Source organism: Corylus avellana, chromosome ca10 (assembly GCF_901000735.1).
Source record: "Corylus avellana chromosome ca10, CavTom2PMs-1.0".
Lineage (NCBI taxonomy): Eukaryota > Viridiplantae > Streptophyta > Magnoliopsida > Fagales > Betulaceae > Corylus > Corylus avellana.
In genome coordinates, this window is record NC_081550.1 from 5,093,273 (window position 1) to 5,112,517 (window position 19,245).

The 19,245-nt window shown below is 34.5% G+C and overlaps 3 protein-coding genes across 3 annotated transcripts in view; 2 read left to right on the forward strand and 1 right to left on the reverse strand.

Annotated features, from left to right (window-relative positions):
- Nucleotides 1-4,747: 4,747 nt before the first annotated feature.
- LOC132162782 (TMV resistance protein N-like) lies at nt 4,748-13,150 on the forward strand. The gene is made up of 8 exons (XM_059573011.1): nt 4,748-5,393; nt 6,471-7,560; nt 7,676-7,972; nt 8,060-9,157; nt 9,252-10,124; nt 10,571-11,303; nt 11,390-11,449; nt 12,441-13,150. Exons 1-5 carry the CDS (start codon nt 4,786-4,788, stop codon nt 9,906-9,908), a joined length of 3,750 nt encoding a protein of 1,249 aa, XP_059428994.1. The 5' UTR covers nt 4,748-4,785; the 3' UTR covers nt 9,909-10,124; nt 10,571-11,303; nt 11,390-11,449; nt 12,441-13,150.
- A 3,655-nt stretch (nt 13,151-16,805) lies between these two features.
- Nucleotides 16,806-17,979, forward strand: LOC132163438 (uncharacterized). The gene is made up of 2 exons (XM_059573733.1): nt 16,806-17,263; nt 17,456-17,979. Exons 1-2 carry the CDS (start codon nt 17,213-17,215, stop codon nt 17,843-17,845), a joined length of 441 nt encoding a protein of 146 aa, XP_059429716.1. The 5' UTR covers nt 16,806-17,212; the 3' UTR covers nt 17,846-17,979.
- Nucleotides 17,980-19,011: 1,032 nt separating this feature from the next.
- Nucleotides 19,012-19,245, reverse strand: part of LOC132162783 (disease resistance protein RUN1-like) — a 4,976-nt gene continuing 4,742 nt past the window's right edge. Inside the window, exon 6 of the mRNA XM_059573012.1 lies at nt 19,012-19,024. Coding sequence (XP_059428995.1) covers nt 19,012-19,024 — 13 coding nt within the window. The remainder of the gene's footprint in view (nt 19,025-19,245) is intronic.

A 19,245-nucleotide genomic window follows, 5' to 3' on the forward strand; every position in this document is an offset into this window, starting at 1 on the left:
GTGATTGCTGCCTCTTTGCCACGTGGCGTCCCTGGAACTTGCGGAAATGTCCTTCCCCCGTCCAACTTTTCCCCATCTTTTTTTTTATATATATATATTTCTCCCTACTCACTCCAAATCATCACTGCCATCCCAAGCAACCCCTCCCCTCTTTTCGAATAAAATATTACTCTCTTATTTTTTTAATTTTTTTGTTTTTTTCCTCCATTTTTTGTTTTTTTTTTTAAAAAAAATTTTGAATTGGTCACCTTTAACTATGGAATTTTACATCATCAGGATTGTTACAATCTACTTTATTAGTTTATATTCTTTTTAAAAAATTGTAAATAAGTGTATGATAAAATTACAGTTTAACCGCAAACAATCTAATAGTGTTAAATTAATTACTGCTAACACACTTAACCGTGTTTGGGAAAATATTATCAATTGAGTGGTAGTTTGAGGAAGATATGCGAACTTTACCCCAATTTTTTTTCAATCTGGCCCAAAATGAAAAACCTATTTTTTCAATAGGTAACAGTAATGAATAACCTTTTGATTTTTTAAAATTCTTTAATTGTCCCATTTTCAACATCCCGGCATTCATGCCCAAGGCCCGTTGAGCGATCCCGATTCAATGTCCCACCTTGGTTAATTAAATTGATAATTTTGTAATTGGAGATTCTCACCGCTAGCAGGTTGCCAATCACAGATGACAACAGACTAAGAATTGAAAGTAAATGATGTGAATAGTAATAAAAATTAAATGATGTGATATAAAAAATGAATAATTTGATATAAAAGTAAGAATGTTTTTTTTTAAAAAAAATGAAGTGAATAGTGTGGTGGAATGTGAGGGGTTTAACAAACAAGGCCTAAGACTTTACAAAAAAAAAAAAAAGAATGACAAATAAAATAAAATAATACTAAAATTAATTAGTGTGCTTAAGAGGTAGGTCTGGAATTTATTAGTGTAGTAGTGCTGAAATTTATTTGACAGTGTGAAAACTAGGCATGCCTTTTTTAGCCAATGTACTAATTAAAATGCAACACCTTTAATTAATTTTTTTAAAAAAAATTAGGTAACTTCTTTTTTATTTTGTTCTTTCATTTCTTCTTCTAATTCAAATTTTTTTTTTTTTTTTTGGAAGCATTCAACTAACACCTATTGTGTTTGGTTTGTTTCTAAGAAATCCCTTAAGATAATGTTGATTCCTAAAAAGTTGCTCATTTTTCTTAGACCTTATTAATTGTGCGTATTTTATTTTTCCATTAGTTTATATTATTATGTATTTGACACCTTTATATTAAAATCTTGAATATTTACTTTGATTATTAGATTTTTTTTTTGGCAACTTTAATTTTACATAAATGCGCGAACACCAATAGAGGATCATATATATATATATATATATATATATAAGTTCTTTTTGTGTCTGTCACTCTTGTGTTTATAAAAAAAATGATGTGACTCTTAAAATTACTATTTGATCAAAATTCAATAATGATTAATTACAAGTCTAATAGTAATTTTAAGAGCCACATCATTCTTAAAAAAAACTCAAGAAAAACTTTTAAGATTACTCAAGATAGCAATATTGCTCGAAGATTGTAGGTCAGTTTAATATTTTAACTTATTGTTTGATTTTAATTGTTTGCGTTTTGCTTTAATGAGTGACTACTACTTTCTATGTGCACCTTATTTGTTCCGGGCACGAATGGAGAAACTGCAGTAACATTAGCCAAGGTAGAAGATAAACAATGTCTGGGAATGAGCTTTGATAATCAGACTAGACCCATTTCTAATGGGACCCATTCAATTTCGTAACCCACAAGTTAAGCTTTTAAAAATAGGATTTGGCTTTTATTCGGTGAAAACTACCGCATATAGCTGTGGACTGCACCAAAACACAGCTGGAAGCCTGGAAGGAATAATTTATTAGTTTTTTGGCCCCCACCCACTAATAATTAAAAATATTAAAACTCAAAAAAAATTAAAAAAACTAAAAACAAGACAAAATTAAAAATATTAAAAATATTAAAAAATAAAATAAAAAAATTAAAGGGCGGCCATTTTGGCCGAGTGTCCACCACCCCATCCCAAACTACCATGTGGAAGCCAAATCCTTAAAACCCTGTTTCTTCTTTGATTCTTACACTATTTTTAATTACTCTGCTTTTTGACTCGAAAAGAGACTTAAAACCGTTTTGGATGGGAAAGCTAGAAAACATGGCGTGTTGTGGGCTCTTTGTGCTCTTGTCTGTTTGTTTTTTTGTGGGTCTAATAATTGTGTAGAATTTGCATCCATTTCTGTAGTTGGTGAGTGGGTCATTAATTTGGAATTTTGAATCTTCCATCTGCATTGCTGTGACAGACCCTTTTGCCCTTTGCTTGCCCTTACCAATAGTGCTTTTAAAAACTCATGCTTTAGGACATACTGATCAATTGCTTCAAGACACTTGACCTTATATTAAAGGGGCAATATGATGTAGACAATAGGTTTATCTCAGTAATTAATTCAAACTTCATCTTTGTCCTTGAAATCTAGAAAAAAAAAAAAAAAGAAGATAAAATTGGATGCATCCAAAAAGAAGCATTAGTTCATATCTGGTATCAATATAGAATTAGAGTAGTAGGGGTTGTACATGTTTGGGAAATAATCTCACATTGCATGTAGACAAGACCTTGGACATATTTATAAGGGGACAAAGTTTTCCTCCAAACTAGGTTGGAGGAACTTCCTCCAACTCAGTTTGTAAAAATGGCATGTGTTATTTGAACATATGAGATGCGCATGTTTTTTTAATAGCAGGAACAAAGTTGGAATAAATAATATTAAAAACTTATGTGCATCTCACATGTTATTAAAAAAATGGACACATGTCATTTTTATAGGCTGGGTTGAAGGAAGTTCCTCTAACCCAGTTTGGAGGAAAATTCTGTCATTTATAAGGAATGAACAATCATCTCCTATAGAATCGGTTTTATGAGATGAGTTAGGTTCACGAATTTCTTCATGGTATCAGAGCCTACCACAGGGCGAATGGGGCCCACACTACTTACCCCATGACAAGGACTAGGAAAAATACGGGCCTGGACGTAAGGGGGGTGTTGGGGAATAATTCCACATTGCCTGTGGACAAAACCTTTGGCATGTTTATAAGGAATGAACAATCCTCTCCTATAGAACCGGTTTTATGAGATAAGTTAGGCCCACGAATTTCTTCATACACATGTACAAGTTCATTTGTTTTCCAAAATGTTGTCATAACTTAGATTTAGTTTCTGTATTTTAGAAATTGTGCAGAAAGGAATAGATCAAAATTTGAATAGAATTTTATATTTTTGTGTCAAACTGTGTAAAAAAAGGTATATTTATAGTTAAAATAATGCCTGTTAAAATAGAAAATACAATTAAGTAATTAATGAACAATATTACGTACAGCATAAAATCAGAAAATATAAATCAGTTGAGCAAATACAAAAAATATAAAAAAATATATATTTTGAAAATATTGTAAGACAGGTAATCAAGGTAGAAGTGGAGATCAAGCTAGAATTGGGTTTTTTATTACTAGAATTTAACAAATTCATAACATATACTAATAAAAAAATACATATATGATTCTCTCTTCTCTAATAAAAAATGATGTGGCATAATATGATTGAAAATGAAATAAATTCAACTTTTGATAAACTTAATCATATTATTACACATCATATTGTAATTTTTTTTAAAAAAAAACACTTTGTTGATAAACCTAACATTTTTCAATAAAAAAACGTCACCCAGTATGAAATCGTTGGCAATGATGAACATCTCTACAAAAAAAAAAAGAAGCAGACCAACTACACAAAAGCAATGCGAAGACAACTTTCTTTTATTGCTTAATTGTAACCTCCAACTTTCCTCATGTTGACCACTTTTTCACAACACCGAAAGTTGGGGAATTGCTTGAAGCTAGCTAGGGACATTGCAACTTCCAAGTACTTTTCCCTTTTCATATTATGTTGTTGTTTTATTTGTCATATGAAATGGTTTTATTGTTTATCTACTATGAGCCTAAAAGATCGATCACATAAAAACAATTTGTTATCCTACTTGAAAAAAAAAATTAATATTAATAATAATTATTTTTTACCTTTGTATGTCGCTTTGTGCTAGGCATGGATCCTTTTTGATTTCATTGCCTACCGTTTGTTTCTATTACAATTTCCGTATTAACTTTTTTGTTTAGATTTTGTTGTTGGAAAGTCTACCCCATTTTATTTGTAATTGTCCGTATAACTCTAGTACCATTGTTGAATAGATAAAAAAAAAAAAACAAAAACAAAAACAAAAAAAAAGAAGGTTTATCCGAGTAATTACACAAGATCTACTATGAGCCTAACATGAGACTGAAGATCATCACAATCATATAAAACAATATTGTGACATCCTACTTTAAAAAAAAACATATATATTAATAATACTTATATATAGTAACTAAAATATAAGTAAAGCATGGTAGCCAAGCTTAGCTAAGGTAAAGCACTTGTAATTTCCATGAAACTTCACGTACGGCAAAAATTAATTACCTTAATTGGTGGACCCCGAATTCAACTAAATTTACACGACATTTCCTTCTACTTTCGTGGATAAGAGAGGAAGCATTAATGGTGAGTAACCTGCAAGTTTCCTTAATTATATTTATATATGTTGACCGCTTTTTCACAACGCGGAAAGCCTTTTCAATATAAACAATACCCAGGGCCAGAACCTTGTTATAGAAACTGATCCAGCCTATTCTCAAAATCTGCAAATTATGGCATTGCTTTTAACAATGATGGTTTGCTTTAATTTGGTTTGTATTTTGGTTATTGGCATCATGATCTACTTTCTAAAAAAGAGAAGACCAGCTTGTATGTCTCCGATGGCGTCCACGAGTACTGACATAGTCTCTTCGTCTTCTTCTTCAACATCTCCACGGAGATATGATGTTTTCCTCAGTTTCTACGGGGAAGACACTCGCAAGAGTTTTACGGATCATTTATATGCTGCTTTGAATCAGAGAGGCATTCTCGTATTTAGAGACGATGAAAAGCTCGAGCGAGGAAAATATGTTTCTGAGGAGCTCTTGAAAGGAATACAAGAATCCATGTACGCGATCTTTGTTATCTCTCCAAACTATGCTTCCTCTAGATGGTGTCTCATTGAACTTTCCAGGATTCTCGAATGCATGAGAGGCACGGGGAGAATTTTGCCCATTTTTTACCATGTGGATCCTTCCGACGTAAGAAACCAGACAGGGACTTTTGCAAAAGCTTTTGGTAGGCATGAAAAAGATCCCAAGGTTGACAATCAGATGATGCAAAAGTGGAGAGCTGCTTTGAGAGAAGTTGGCAATATCTCCGGATGGCATCTACATGATGGGTAACATTAACGTCTTTTCTAATTCTTTTAGTGTAAGCATAGATAATAAGTTGAAAATTTCTGCAAAATAATCAAATTTTGTTCTAAATTAGTGTCACCATCATAATTTGCTAGACTAAAACTTGGCGGACTCTCCCATGGATTAACATGACAAATTTTATTTAATTTCCTCGTCAAACAGAATGACAGCAACTTAATTTCAGTTTGTTTGCACTTTGGGAAAATTTAATTTCTGCCAACTTCTCCAATTAAAGAAATTTCTAGTCATTTTTTGCCTCACCAACAATCCTATATATGCGTGTATTTTTCTAGCTAGTGGCAGAAGCATCGATCTTTCTTTTCCTTTATATATATATATATATTTCTTTTTATTTTGGGTCTAGCTAAATCATATATTGACATCATCATCTTCATCATAAAAAGATTTTGTAGAAAAAGTACCACAAGCAACAATGACCTCATGAAGAAGTTGAAAATATATATATATATATGATGAAGCTAAAGTAATTAACATAGTAACGAGACTTATAACAAAAAATAAAAATAAAATAAAATTGAACACTACTCATAAAAAATCAAGAACACATAACAACTGTCAAATTAAATCTTACTAATAAACAATATTTGGAGGGAGTTAAAATCCATAAATTTTGGATTAAAATGCCATTTGGCATTTCTAATTAATCATCCACACAACCATGACCATGGACAATGAATAATAGTTTTAGCTTCTATCATTGTCTCACAAATTTACATTTCCTGCATAATTGCATTGGTTAACAAAATCAGCATTATCTAGTAAACATATTTAAGAAAAACTTCACTTACCACCATGATCTTTCATAACATTTGTAATCATACCCTTAAAAAGTATCAATTGAACTTTTTATAGTTTAGTGAAAAGCACAAGGCTTTTTATTAGACCATACGAGGAACCAAGCTAATCAAACCTTAATTGTGGTGCTACATCATAAATTAAGATTTTTTTTCATTTCTTTGTTGAATGAAGCTCAACATTGTACAATATTATTAAGCGTGTTGATTCTCCATGGCTATACTGGCCTATCTTTTCTACAGGCACGAATCAATAGTTGTCAAAGAAATTAGTAGAAGGATACTTAATGGATTGACTCGTAACTTCTCAAATTTTTCCAAGGGTTTTGTTGGAATAGAATCCCGTGTGGAGGAAATGATGACCTTACTTAGTATGGGATTGGATGATGTTCGCCTTTTAGGGATTTATGGAATGGGTGGAATTGGGAAGACAACTCTGTCAAAAGCCATTTATGAAAGAGTTTCTCATCAATTTGAAGCTAGTTGTTATATTGCTAATATCAGAGAAGAAACCAGAAGTCATGGTTTACTTTATTTACAAAAACAACTTATTTATGATATTCTCATGGAAAGAGAAATAAATATATGGAATGACTATGGGGCAAGCAGAGTGATAGCGGGCAGACTACAAAGTAAAAAGGTTTTTATTGTTCTTGACGATGTGGATGGAGTAAAACAACTAGAAGCATTAGCAGGGAGCCATGATTGGTTTGGTCCAGGGAGTAGAATCATTATAACAAGCAGAGATTGTCATTTGCTAAACAGAGTTGTGAATAATTCCTATGAGGTTAAGAGGTTGAATAATGCTAATGCTTTACAACTCTTTAGTTGGAAAGCCTTCAAGAAACCCCATCCTGAAGAAAATTATGTGCAATTGTCTATGGATATTGTGAATTATGCTCAAGGCCTTCCTTTAGCTCTTGAAGTTTTTGGTTCCTTCTTATTTGGTAGAAGAATGGATGCATGGAAAAGTGCCAAAGATTTACTAAAAGAAAATCCTAACGCAGAAATTTTGGATATACTTGAAATAAGTTTTAATGGATTGGAGGAATTGCAGAAACAATTGTTTTTAGATATTGCATGTTTCTTCAATGGAGCATACATACATAAGACCATACACAAACTAGAAAGTTTTGGTTACCATCCGAACATCAATATCGAAGTTCTTGTGGACAAATCTCTTATCACCATCGCAGGGAATATTTTCAGGATGCATGATTTGCTGCAAAAAATGGGTCAAGAAATAGTTTCTTGCAAGTCTACTAAGAAGCTTGGTGAACGTAGTAGATTGTGGCATTATGAGGATGTCCTTCACGTATTAAAAAATGATATTGTAAGTGGATTATTCTAGATACAAACATAGAGAAGTATATTTTTTATGCCGATTATTTTAAGCATTTGTAAATTAATATTTCCACCACACTAATTTAATTTTTCTTGGTTAATAGGGAACTGATGCAATTAAAGGCATTGCCCTAAATTTTCCTTTACTTAAACAAGAGCGACTAAATGTTGAAGCCTTCTCAAAGATGAAAGAATTGAAAATGCTTCAGATTACCCCTCATTACTTTCCAAAGGTGGAATGGCATGGAGATCCTTTGAATTTCATGCTAAGCAATGAGTTATGCTTTATGGAATGGTGGGGATATCCTTTAGAATCCTTGCCGGCGAGTTTCCAATCAAACAAGCTTGTTGAGCTCACAATGCCTAATAGCTGCATCAAACAATTGTGGGATGGAAGGAAGGTAAGATTTTGGCTTCTACAAATGTATTTTCTTCTTCCTTTTAATCTTGTTCATTTTATCTAACTATTCATCGGTCTTCTATAACAGAGTTTTGACAAACTGAAACGCATTTGCCTGAGCCACTCTAAAAATTTAATCGAGACACCAGACTTGAGCGGAGTCCCAAATCTTGAGCAACTAGAGCTTATGTATTGTACAAGTTTGTCCAAGGTCCACCCATCCATTGGATTTCTAAGACAGCTTACATGGTTGGATCTGCATGGTTGCAAACATCTTAAGAGACTTCCAGACGAGATGATCAGCTTGGAATCACTTTATTATTTTAGACTTTCTGGCTGTTCAAGACTCAAGAAAATTCCAGATAATGTGGGTAATATGACATCTTTGCGAGATCTTTATTTGAATGAGACTGCCATAAAAAAGTTACCACTATCATTTAAGAGGTTGTCGTCTCTTAGAATGCTCAATATATCTAACTGCTCAAGACTAGAGAAAATCCCAAAGAACCTGTTGAGTGGTATGAAATGTCTAGAGTACCTTTATGTCGGTGGAAGTGCTACAAGGAAATTTCCGATAGGTAGTGGACCAGATCCCATGATAAGTCTTTTGTTCCCAAATTCATTCTCGTGTTTAAGCTCTTTAAGAGAACTAGATTTGAGTTATTGCAATCTATCAGATGGAGCGATCCCCAATGATCTTAGTTGCTTATCCTCACTTTATTCCTTAAATTTGTCTGGGAACAAATTTAGGAGGATAATAGATAGCGCCTGGCAACTTTCCAATCTTAAAAAGCTAGATCTGAGTTATTGCAATCTATCAGATGGAGCGATCCCCAATGATCTTAATTGCTTATCCTTCCTTTATAGTTTAAATTTGAGTGGGAATAAATTTACAAGAATACCAGATAGGCTGGCTCAACTTTTAAATCTTCATCAGCTTGACTTGGATGATTGTAGTTGGCTTCAAGTATTGCCGAAGCTTCCATTGGGATTACTATACTTGAGAGTAAAAAATTGTCCATTGCTGGAGTCGTTTTATAATAAGCAAATGGAGATGTGGAGAAGTTCAAATGAAAAATTAAGGAGCATTGATTATTCTGTTGTACAAGCTTATTTTGATTATGATGGAGAAGCCTTCAAGATCCTCCATCTGCATCCGCGAAGTCTTGTATGGAGTAAAGAAAGTGTGAGTCTCTTTTTTAACACACTAAATTAATTAAGTTATAATATTGTTTTGTAATAGCTTTAACATCTTTTTCTCTTTGGTTTTTATTTTACAGCGCCAAGATTTAACTCAAATAACATGCGGCCGTGCGTTGGTGGGATCAGGAATCCCAGAGTGGTTCAACATTAAAAGCACTAATTTGTTTGGAACAATTCAATTACATTCATATTTGGGCTCAGATAAGTACTGGAAGGGGTATGCTGTTTTTATTGTTTATGAATTTCATGAGCCTCACACTACTCATCCAAGAAAGAGAAGAAAACTCAAGGTCGATGAGCGGAAGGGGAATTCGAATTCTACAACAATATTTGATGGCAGTAATAGTAATTTACCCAACTTTGTTTGTCATTTTCAAGACGATGGAGTTGATGTTACAAAACCGTTAGTCTTTTGTGCCCCTGGAGTCCCTTCTGTTGGGCCAAACGGATTTTGGGTGTATATACCATTTTCGTGGTTCGAACCGATAAGTTTCTTTACTAGATTTCGATCCCTTAAGGCTTCAATTACAACAGACAGCCTGAATGTTGAGGTAAAGGAGTGTGGGGCACGTTTAGTACGTTATAAGAATGATGCTTCCGAGTTGTACCAAGTGCTCAACACCATTTCTCCACGTGCTTTGGGTTTCGAAGATTTTTCTCGTTTGTGCAAGTCATTTGGGCCAAATCTCTTGGTCAAAGGCCCAATTAAATCTAATGTTGTAGCATCTGGATGAATTGAGTCGGTTAATTGTGAGAGGATAAAAATTCGCCTCATAAGAAACAGGTCAATGGGCATTAAGATAAAACAAAAAATGTTGACGTTTCCATCCCAGAGGATTAGACGCGAACCGACAAAGAAAAGGAGAAGAATAGCGCACGAATGACGAGCGAACACAGAGCCACCTCACTCCGCAGCTCTACAACTTCGACATTGTACAAGAGTTTTAGAGGTGCGTTTCTAATTTTACCCATTCTCTCTCTCTCTCGTCTATTTGACTCTAGGCTTAATTTTGATATTTGGTAATTTTGTTCTTGTTTTGGTGTTGATGGTGATATGGGTTTGTGTTGCTATTTTTCCTTTTTCTTCATTCGTTTCTTTCTGTTTCTTTTCTGACAAAGTTTCTAGGAATTCAAAGTATTTTAAGTTTTCGTAGATTTAAGACAATGATAATATTCTGATTTTTCAAAGTCATATTTCTCTCTGTTAATTCTTGCTTTGTTTATTTTATTTATTATTGTCAAATTTCTCGAACCAGCTCAATAAACTTCCTTGGTTCCATGTTATGTACGTGGTGCTTTCTTTTACATATATAGAGTGAAATTCAGCATTAGTACGTGGTGTTTGATAAAATGTCTCTATGGTGGTTTTTGGGTGTTCTTATTGTGAATAAAGCAGATATGAGGGGGGTTTGGCGGTGTTCTGGCACTCTTTGGTGAGCCTTTAGATGCCATTCCTCTGTTGCTTAAGCCGCTTCCTCAAAGCTTGTTGCCAAAAACCCGTCATTTTGTGAGTCTTAGATGCCATTCCTCAGTTGCTTGGGCCGCTTTCTCAAAGCTTGTTGCAAAAATCCCCCGTCAATAGCCATGGTTCTATATGATTTTTTTTGTTGCTTAGTGTGACCGGTAGTGCATTGACAAAAAGATTGTCAAAACTCATTTGGTGTGTGTGCCTAACTTACGGATCAAAAAAAGAAGCAACTCTTGTCATCATAGTCCCTTGTGCCATATGATTCAAGATAGCTAAAATTAGTGATTTATACTGAAAGAGTATGACATGGTGGCAGTAGATTTATAAAGGTAATTGAAGGATGTTGGTTTTCTATGGTATGCCTTGTTGGCTAGATCATTTATATTGGCCTGCTTCTTGTTTGCTGATATGGTAGTGTAATTAGGTTAAATTTTTGGAAAACCAGAAAATAGGATATGTGAATAACTTAATGTGGGTACATGGTGAAGTAGGTTGTAGTCATACTTTATGTATTTTTACTTTTTGTTAACATATGGATTTAATTTTGTCTTTCTTTTGTTGGCTAGGCTTGGGACTAAGTGATATTTTGAAACCTGATTTGATAATGCCATTCATCCGCACAGTGCCATTAGCACACCATTTAGCATTATACTTACATGAGGTATACAATAGTCCGGAGTTCCTATTTCCATTAGTACTTTACCTTCATACTCCAATTTACGAGTTCTATTGCTTATAACATGCAAGGTCAATTTACTCCGGAAGATATATTGGAATTGCTACAGAGTTCCAACTTTTTGCCAACGAGTAGGTTCTCCACTTATTAAATAATTTGAAGCCCCACTTCTTGGGACTATATCATGCATGTCGTATTGGTAACTTTTATATTCTTAATATATAAGTCAAATTCTTCATCTTCGTTATGTTTGCTTGTTTATGCTATTTTCCATATCAAATCATAGGGAGCTCAGCAAAGTTTTGAATTATTTCCAGGGTAGAAGAAAGCTTGTAGGTTTTAGTTATTTATTTGTGTTTAGCAAGGTGATGTTGAGAACGGTCCTTGACACTATAGGATACTTGCATGTTTGTCAAAAAAAGCTTTTGTTGGATCCAAACGTGTGAGGGGCTGGTGCTGATTTTATTTTTTGTCTGCACAATACATTACTTAAAAAAAAAAAAAAAACAATAATAGTAAGAGAGAGATGTAATTTTTGTTTGGTTTACCCACTCATTAACTCATGGTTATTTGGTCTTTCCTCTTTTCTTACAGTCAAATTTACTAGTTTGTCTTTTCTTGAGGCACTTGAGGATTCTGTTTTTGTTTCTGGATCGTCAAAGTCTGAGTCAAAGGAAGATGACAAGGATTTAAGATCTCAATCTTGTAATCGGAATGACTCTATGGAGGACTCCCATTAGCAGATACACTTTCACGTATCTTTGTTCATTTCTTTTCTCCTTGATTCTGAAGAGTTGTTGGCTATGCTTTCAATACTCTCAAGCCTTCAGAAGGCCATTGAACAAATGGGAGAACTCAGAGTTGTTCCTTGCTTGCTTAGCATTACTAGAGAGAGCATTTGTAAACGTAACAAGGAGAATTGCATTGCAACCCTCCAAACCATCTGTTATAATGTGGCCTCTCGGGCCCTTAATTTGTGTAGTCATTCTCAATTACCCTTTTGTATCTTCTCATTTTGTCTAGATTCAGTTTCAGCTTCATGAGTTAATTGCTATGATTCTGGAAATAAGTAAAAGGAAGCTTTATTCATAAAATTGTCTCTTGTTTTGTTTTATTTGGTAGATTTGGATGCGACGTAATGTAGTACTGCATGGAGGGGTATTTTCTCATCCAAATAGTTTGATACAGGAGGCAGAAGCATTACTCTTACAATTTCAAGGGAATCCGTGTGTGCAGGGAAGTAATGTGAATGGTGGGGTGGAGGCTCCTGTGTCATGGAAACCACCGGTTTTTGGAAGATTTAAAGTGAATTGGGATGTGGCTCTTGATACTTAAAAACAATTGTATGGGTTTGGGTGTTATTGTGAGGGATCATAAAGGATTAATACATGCTGCACTGAGCAAAACTCTAAACTGTTTACATCCCTCAGCAATAGCGGAAGCAGTTGGAGCATTATGAGCTGCTGAATTTTGTTGCGATTTGGGCTTGCATAACGTAGTGCTAGAAGGTGATTCTTTGATTGTGGTCCAAGATATTCTTGCCTCAGCTTCGAACTGGTGCGCTCATGGACAAATTGTTGCAGATATTACGGTGGTTCTAAACTCTAGGAGTTGGATGGTCATGCATACTAAAAGGAATGTGAATCAAGCGGCACATGGACTAGCCAAGCAAGCAGTTAGGAATCAAATGGATCGTATTTGGATAGTGGAAATTCCCAGCTGTATCTCAAATATTGTTGTTTTAGAGCATTTTGCTCTTTCTATTTAGAGTGTTTAGCTCTAGATGTTTATTGGTATTATAATGAGTTGAGATTTATTCAAAAAAAAAAAAAAAAAAGGTCCAATACATACAAGCTTGGATATTATTGGCAGCAACAAAAATGTTGGTTCCTTTAGCCCCATCCCTCTGACAAAGTTTTCCTTCGGATGAATTTCCTTCAACGTAGTCTATAAAAGTGACATGTGTCCTTTTTTTTTAATAATATGTGAGATGCGCATGAATTTTTAATAAAATTTATTCTAACTTTGTCTCTGCTATTAAAAAAACATGTGCATCTCATATGTTCAATGAACACGTCACTTTTATAGACTAGGTTGAAGGAAATTCCTCCAACCCAGTTTAGAGGAAAACTTTGTCCCCATCCCTCTTTCTCACGTATGTGATTATCATTCTTCTTTCTCACATGTGGAGAAGGATAATCATAATGGAATGAAGATTATCAACATCAAGCCCACTGAAGTAGAATTGGATGAAGATTTTGCAAAAGTTAATGGATTGGATTCAGCTAATTCAGGATCTAGGAAATCTGGTCTGAACAATAAAGCAAGCTATGATGCTAGTGATGCTCTGTTGATTGGAAAGTCTTGCAAGAAGATGTGTAGTATTGGTGATTTTGGAATCGTAAATAATTATATACAATTTTACGATTATATACATCTCTTCCACTGGATCTCGCTTCCAAATTTAATTAGCGAAAACACCTGAGCAAGAATACTATATCGATGGTCGGTCATTTGATGAATTACCTATTTTTGTATCTTGAGAATTTACAAATTTTATTTTTTAAATTGTAAGAGATCCTAATCCTAAGCATAGGAAAAATGACATGAATTTCTTTTTTCTTGTCAAAGGAAAAGAAAATAAACTAACAAGCAGCTTAAATTAATCTCCTCATATTCAAGAAATAGCCCATGTGCCTTGGATGATGAGCACATTGAACCAAGCCCGTTGTTAGGATTTCACCCAATTTCAACATGCCGGTCGGTTCATTCATTGGACCATTGCATTTAAATTTCGGCCTGGCTCTGCTTCTTCGTATTTGCTGTAGTCGTTACCATACAAAATTGCAATTTGTTGGTAAGGTACATTATTAACAAAATTGAAAAATTGAAGAGACATCGCAAATAATAAGGTGGTAAATTGAACTTTTGCAGAAGCTTTTGCTAAACATGAAGCTTCTGTGATAAAGAAAAAACCCAAGGGCTGCTTTGAGAGAAATGGGCAATATCTCGGGATGGCATCTACGTGATAGATAGGTAACATTAAAGTCTTTTCTTCCTTCAGCGTGCGCATAAATAAGTTAGTTAAAAATTTATGCAAATAATCAAACTTTGTTCTAAATTAGCATCTTCATCTTGATTTACTGCGCTAAAATTTGGGGGACTCTCCCATGGATTAACATGCCGAAATTTTATTTAATTTCCTAGTCCAACAGAATGACACCAACTTTCAGTTTGTTTGGACTTCGGGAAATTAAAATTTTAATTCTTGCCAACTCCGAAGAAACTTCTACTCTTTGTTTTTTTAAAATTAGACAACCGTTAGTCCTTTGTGCCCCTGGAGTCCCTTCCGTTGGGCCAAACGGATTTTGGGTGTATATACCCAAAATGTGGTTCATCCAGAGAAGAGTGGGGTATAGCTTTTTGAATACATGGAGATCTCTTGAGGCTTCAATTACAACAGGCAGCCAATATTGAGGTAAAGGAGTGTGGGGCTCGTTTACTACGTCATCAGAGTGATGCTTTGACGGTATAGAAGAGTTCTGGTGGTACATTTCCAATTTTACCCTCTCTATCTCTCTTTCTTTCTTATTTGATTTTAGGATTTTAATATTTGGTGATTTTGTTAATGTTTTGGTGTTGATGGTGATAGGCAATTGGGTTTGTGTTGGTATTTTTCCTTTTTGTTCATTCGTGTGTTTCTGTTTGGTTGCTCACAATGTTGCGAGGAATTGAAAGTATTTCAAGTTTTCTTAGATCAAAGACAATGACAATATTTTGATTTTCAGAGTCTTTTTTCCCCCTCATATTTTCCTCTGTTAATTCTAGCTTTGTGTACGTATTTTATTTATTATTGTCAAATTTCATGAACCAGCTCAACAAACTTCCCTCTTCCATGTTATTTAATTTTTTGCTTTTCCTTTCCATATATTGAAATTCATCCTTTGTGCTTTGGTGTTTGATAAGATGTCTTTATGGACCATGGTGGCTCTTTGGTGTTCTCATTGTGAATACAGCAGAAAAGAAGTACTCGGTGGTGTTCCAGCACTCTTTGGTGAGTCTTAGAGGCCATTCCTCAGTTGCTTAGGCCGCTTTCTGAAAGCTTGTTGCTAAAAGCCCCAGTCATGGTTCTATTAGATTTTTTGGTTGCTTACTGTGACTGGCATTATATTGAAAAAAGAAAATTTGCCAGAACTCATTGGGTGTGTGTGCCTAACTTACGGATCAAAAAAAGAAGCAACTCTTGTCATCATAGTCCATTACGCAATTCTTTCTCCTCTATTAAGTATTACTGATGCTTCTGCTTCTAATATGGTCCACGGTTTAAGATTGTTAAAATAGTGATTTATACTGAAAGAGTGTGACCTGATGGCAGTAGATTTATAATGGTAGTTGCAGGATGGTGGTTTTCTGTGATATCCCCTATTGGCCATATCATTTATATTGGTTTGTCGGCTTCTTGTTCGCCGATCCGGTAGTGTAATTAGGTTAAATTGTTTTGGAAAACTAGAAAACAGGATCTGTGAATAACTTAACATGGGTACATGGTGAAGTAGATTGTACTCATATTGTATGTATTTTTACTTTTTGTTAACATATGGATTTAATTGTCTTTGCTTTTGTTGGCTAGGCTTGGGACTATGAGATACTTTGAAACCTGATTTGATAATGCCATTCGTCCACACATTGCCATTAGAACACCGGTTAGCATTATTCTTACCTGAGGTAAACAATAGTTTGGAGTTTGTGTTTCCATTAGTACTTTACATCAGACTCCAATTTATGAGTTTTACTGCTTACAACATGCAGCATCAATGGAATTGCTGCAGAGTCCACCTTTCTGCTAACAAGTAGATTCATTCACTTATATAATGATTTGAAGCCCCCACCTAATGCAACTCTGTCATTCATGTCATACAGGTAACTTTTTGTTTTTTTTTTTAAATATTATTATTATTATTATCATTATTATTATTATTATTAGGGTTAATAACTTTTTTGGTACCTGAATTTTAATGTTTTTATTTTTTTAAAAGACAAATTCAGTACTTCAGATTTTGGAAAAGACCGAATCATCACCTCAAGTTTGAAAAATTTTATGGGGGCCACCCCCCATGGCAGCCACGCCCAGACCGGCCTTGGGGGTGGCTGAGGTCAATCTGGGGGTGGCCGGCCACCCCCTGGGGATGGTTCGGTCACTCCCATATAATTTTTCAAACTGGAGGTGGTGATTTGGTATTTTTCAAAATCTGAGATACTAGTTTTGTCATGTTTTAAAACCTATGGGAAAAAATTAAAAAATCTCAAAACCCAAGTACCAAAAAAATTATTAACCTTTATTATTATGAATAAGCTTCACTTTACTAATCAACAAATCGAAGACACAACTACTCCAAAAGCGAGCTCTACTGCTCACAGCAGAGACCAGCTCATTAAAACTCTTAACAAACTGGCAAAATAACCCAAACCAAAAGCACCCATACAATCTGAATAAAACAGAGTATAGTGAATCTACTGCTGCAGAAACCTATACAGTAGCCAACTAAACCAACCGATATAAACCCCCATCCGCAGCAAATAAACTTGTTTCCTCAGATTTTTTTAAATGAACCAGCCCCCATAATTCTGGTACGAATTTCCCAATCTATCTGCTTCAAAATCTGTTCCTCTGACCTCACCACATTACCATGTCGCAGGTCATTTTGTTGTTTCCAAAGATTGTGCAACACAGCACCAAGCGCCAATTTACAAAGAATTTACTCAGAGTTTTTCCCCTTTTATCACCTTAATTGCATCACTCCAAAACATCATCCCATGCCACAAGAGAGGCAGCTTTCATGCAGCTACCCAGAATCTCACACCAAATCCTTTTGCTGTAGCTGCATTGAACGAAAATGTGGTCCCTGCTTTCAATACAAGCTCTGCAAAAAGCTCAGGATGTACTGGTAACTTTTATAATTTTATTATATAATTCAAATTCTTCATCTTCATCATGTTTGCTTGTTTATGCTATTTTCCATATCAAATCACAGGGAGCTCAGCGAAGTTTCGAATTATTGCCGTAGCATAAAGCTAATTTTAGTTGGTTTATCCACTCATTAACCCATGGTTATTTTGTCTTTCCTCTTTTCTTACAGACAAACTCACTGGTTTGTCTTTTCTCGAGCCACTTGAGGATTCCGTTTCTGTTTCTGGAACATCAGAGTCTGAGTCAAGGCAAGATGACAAGGATTGAAGATCTCAATCTTGTAACCGAAATGACTCCATGGATGATGACAGCTCCCATTAGCAAAGACACTTTCATGCATCCTTTTTCATTTCTTTTCTCCTTGATTCTGAAGAGTTGTTGGCTATCCTTGCAATGCTATCAAGCCAGCAGAAGGGCATTGAAGAAATGGGAGAACTTGGAGCAGTTCCTTGGTTGCTTAGCATTATTAGAGAGAGCATTTCTAGACGTAACAACAAGAATTGCATTGCAACCCTCCAAACCATCTGTTTTAATGTGGCCTCTCGGGCCTTCTGTGTAGTCATTCTCAATTACCTTTTTGTATATTCTCGTTTGGTCTAGATTCAATTTCAGCTTCATTAGTTAATTGCTGTGATTCTGGGAATAAAATGAAAGGAAGCTTTATTAAAAAAATTGTATCTTCTTTTGTTTTCTTTTGATTTTTCTGGTGACTGCAGGAGTAACATTTAACATACTTTATGGTTGGGCCATTTGAAAAAAAAAAAAACACAAACTATTAAGAGAGAATCACTTAGGAAGTCTACAAATAGTACATTAATATACATATTTAAACACTACTCTAACCTAAAAGCCTAAGTTAATAAAGTTAGATCTACTTAAATATATTAATTATTATTATTTTTTTTCTTTATACTTCATAAGACACTCAACAAATCTATTATATTTAACATACTTAATGGTTGGGCCGACTAAAGCAATAAATCAATTGGTCTTGATAAACAAGATTAGAACAATTTATAATGGGACCCATTCAATTTCACAACCCTCAAGTTAAAGTTTTTTCCTGAGTCAAGGTCCTTTTGAATTGCTGTAAAAAGCAATCATGCAAAGCTACTGTTTCTTCTTTGATTCTAACACTGTTTTTACTCTGCTTTTTGACTCGAAGAGAGACCAAAACTGTGAAGATCAATGGGGACACATAAACGAAGGCGGAAGGGAAGTGGGGCTCGTGATGATGATGAGAGAGAGAGAGAGAGAGAGAGAGAGAGACAGTGATGAAAATGGGGAAGCCAGAAAACATGGCATGTTGGGGCCTCTTTGTGCTCTTGTCTCTGTTTCTTTCTTTCTTTGTTTTTTTGGAGGTCAGATTGTGTATAGTTTGCATGCTATGGTTGGAGGGTCATTAATTTGGAATTTTGAATCTTCCATCTGCATTGCTTGGATACTCCTTTGCCATTTGTATTTTTTTTTTTTTTTCTAAATAAAATAGTAAGAGGAGGCAAACTGTAACTATTCTACCTAGATCTTACTATAGTTGCCCTTTGCTTGTTCTACCATGGTATCTTCTTATCCATAGTGCTTTTAAACTCATGCATTAGGACATACTGGTCAATTGCTTCAAGGCACTTGATCATATATTACAAATCAGTAATATATAATGCTTTTTCTTTATTCTTTTTTGATAAGTAGTAATTACTGAAATTTGATTATAAAAGAGGATATACCTTAAGCATACAGCCTATACAGGATGTAGACAAAAGGTTTATCTCAGTAATTAATTCAAAGTTCATATTTTCCTTGAAATCTAGAAAAAAAAAATAATAATAATAAAAAAGGAGGAGAAAACTGGTTGCACCCAAAAAGAAGCATTCGTTCATATCTCATTATCTTGCATCAATATAGAATTAGCGTAGTAGGGCTTGTAGACAAATGTACAAGTTAATTTTGTGTAGTAGGGCT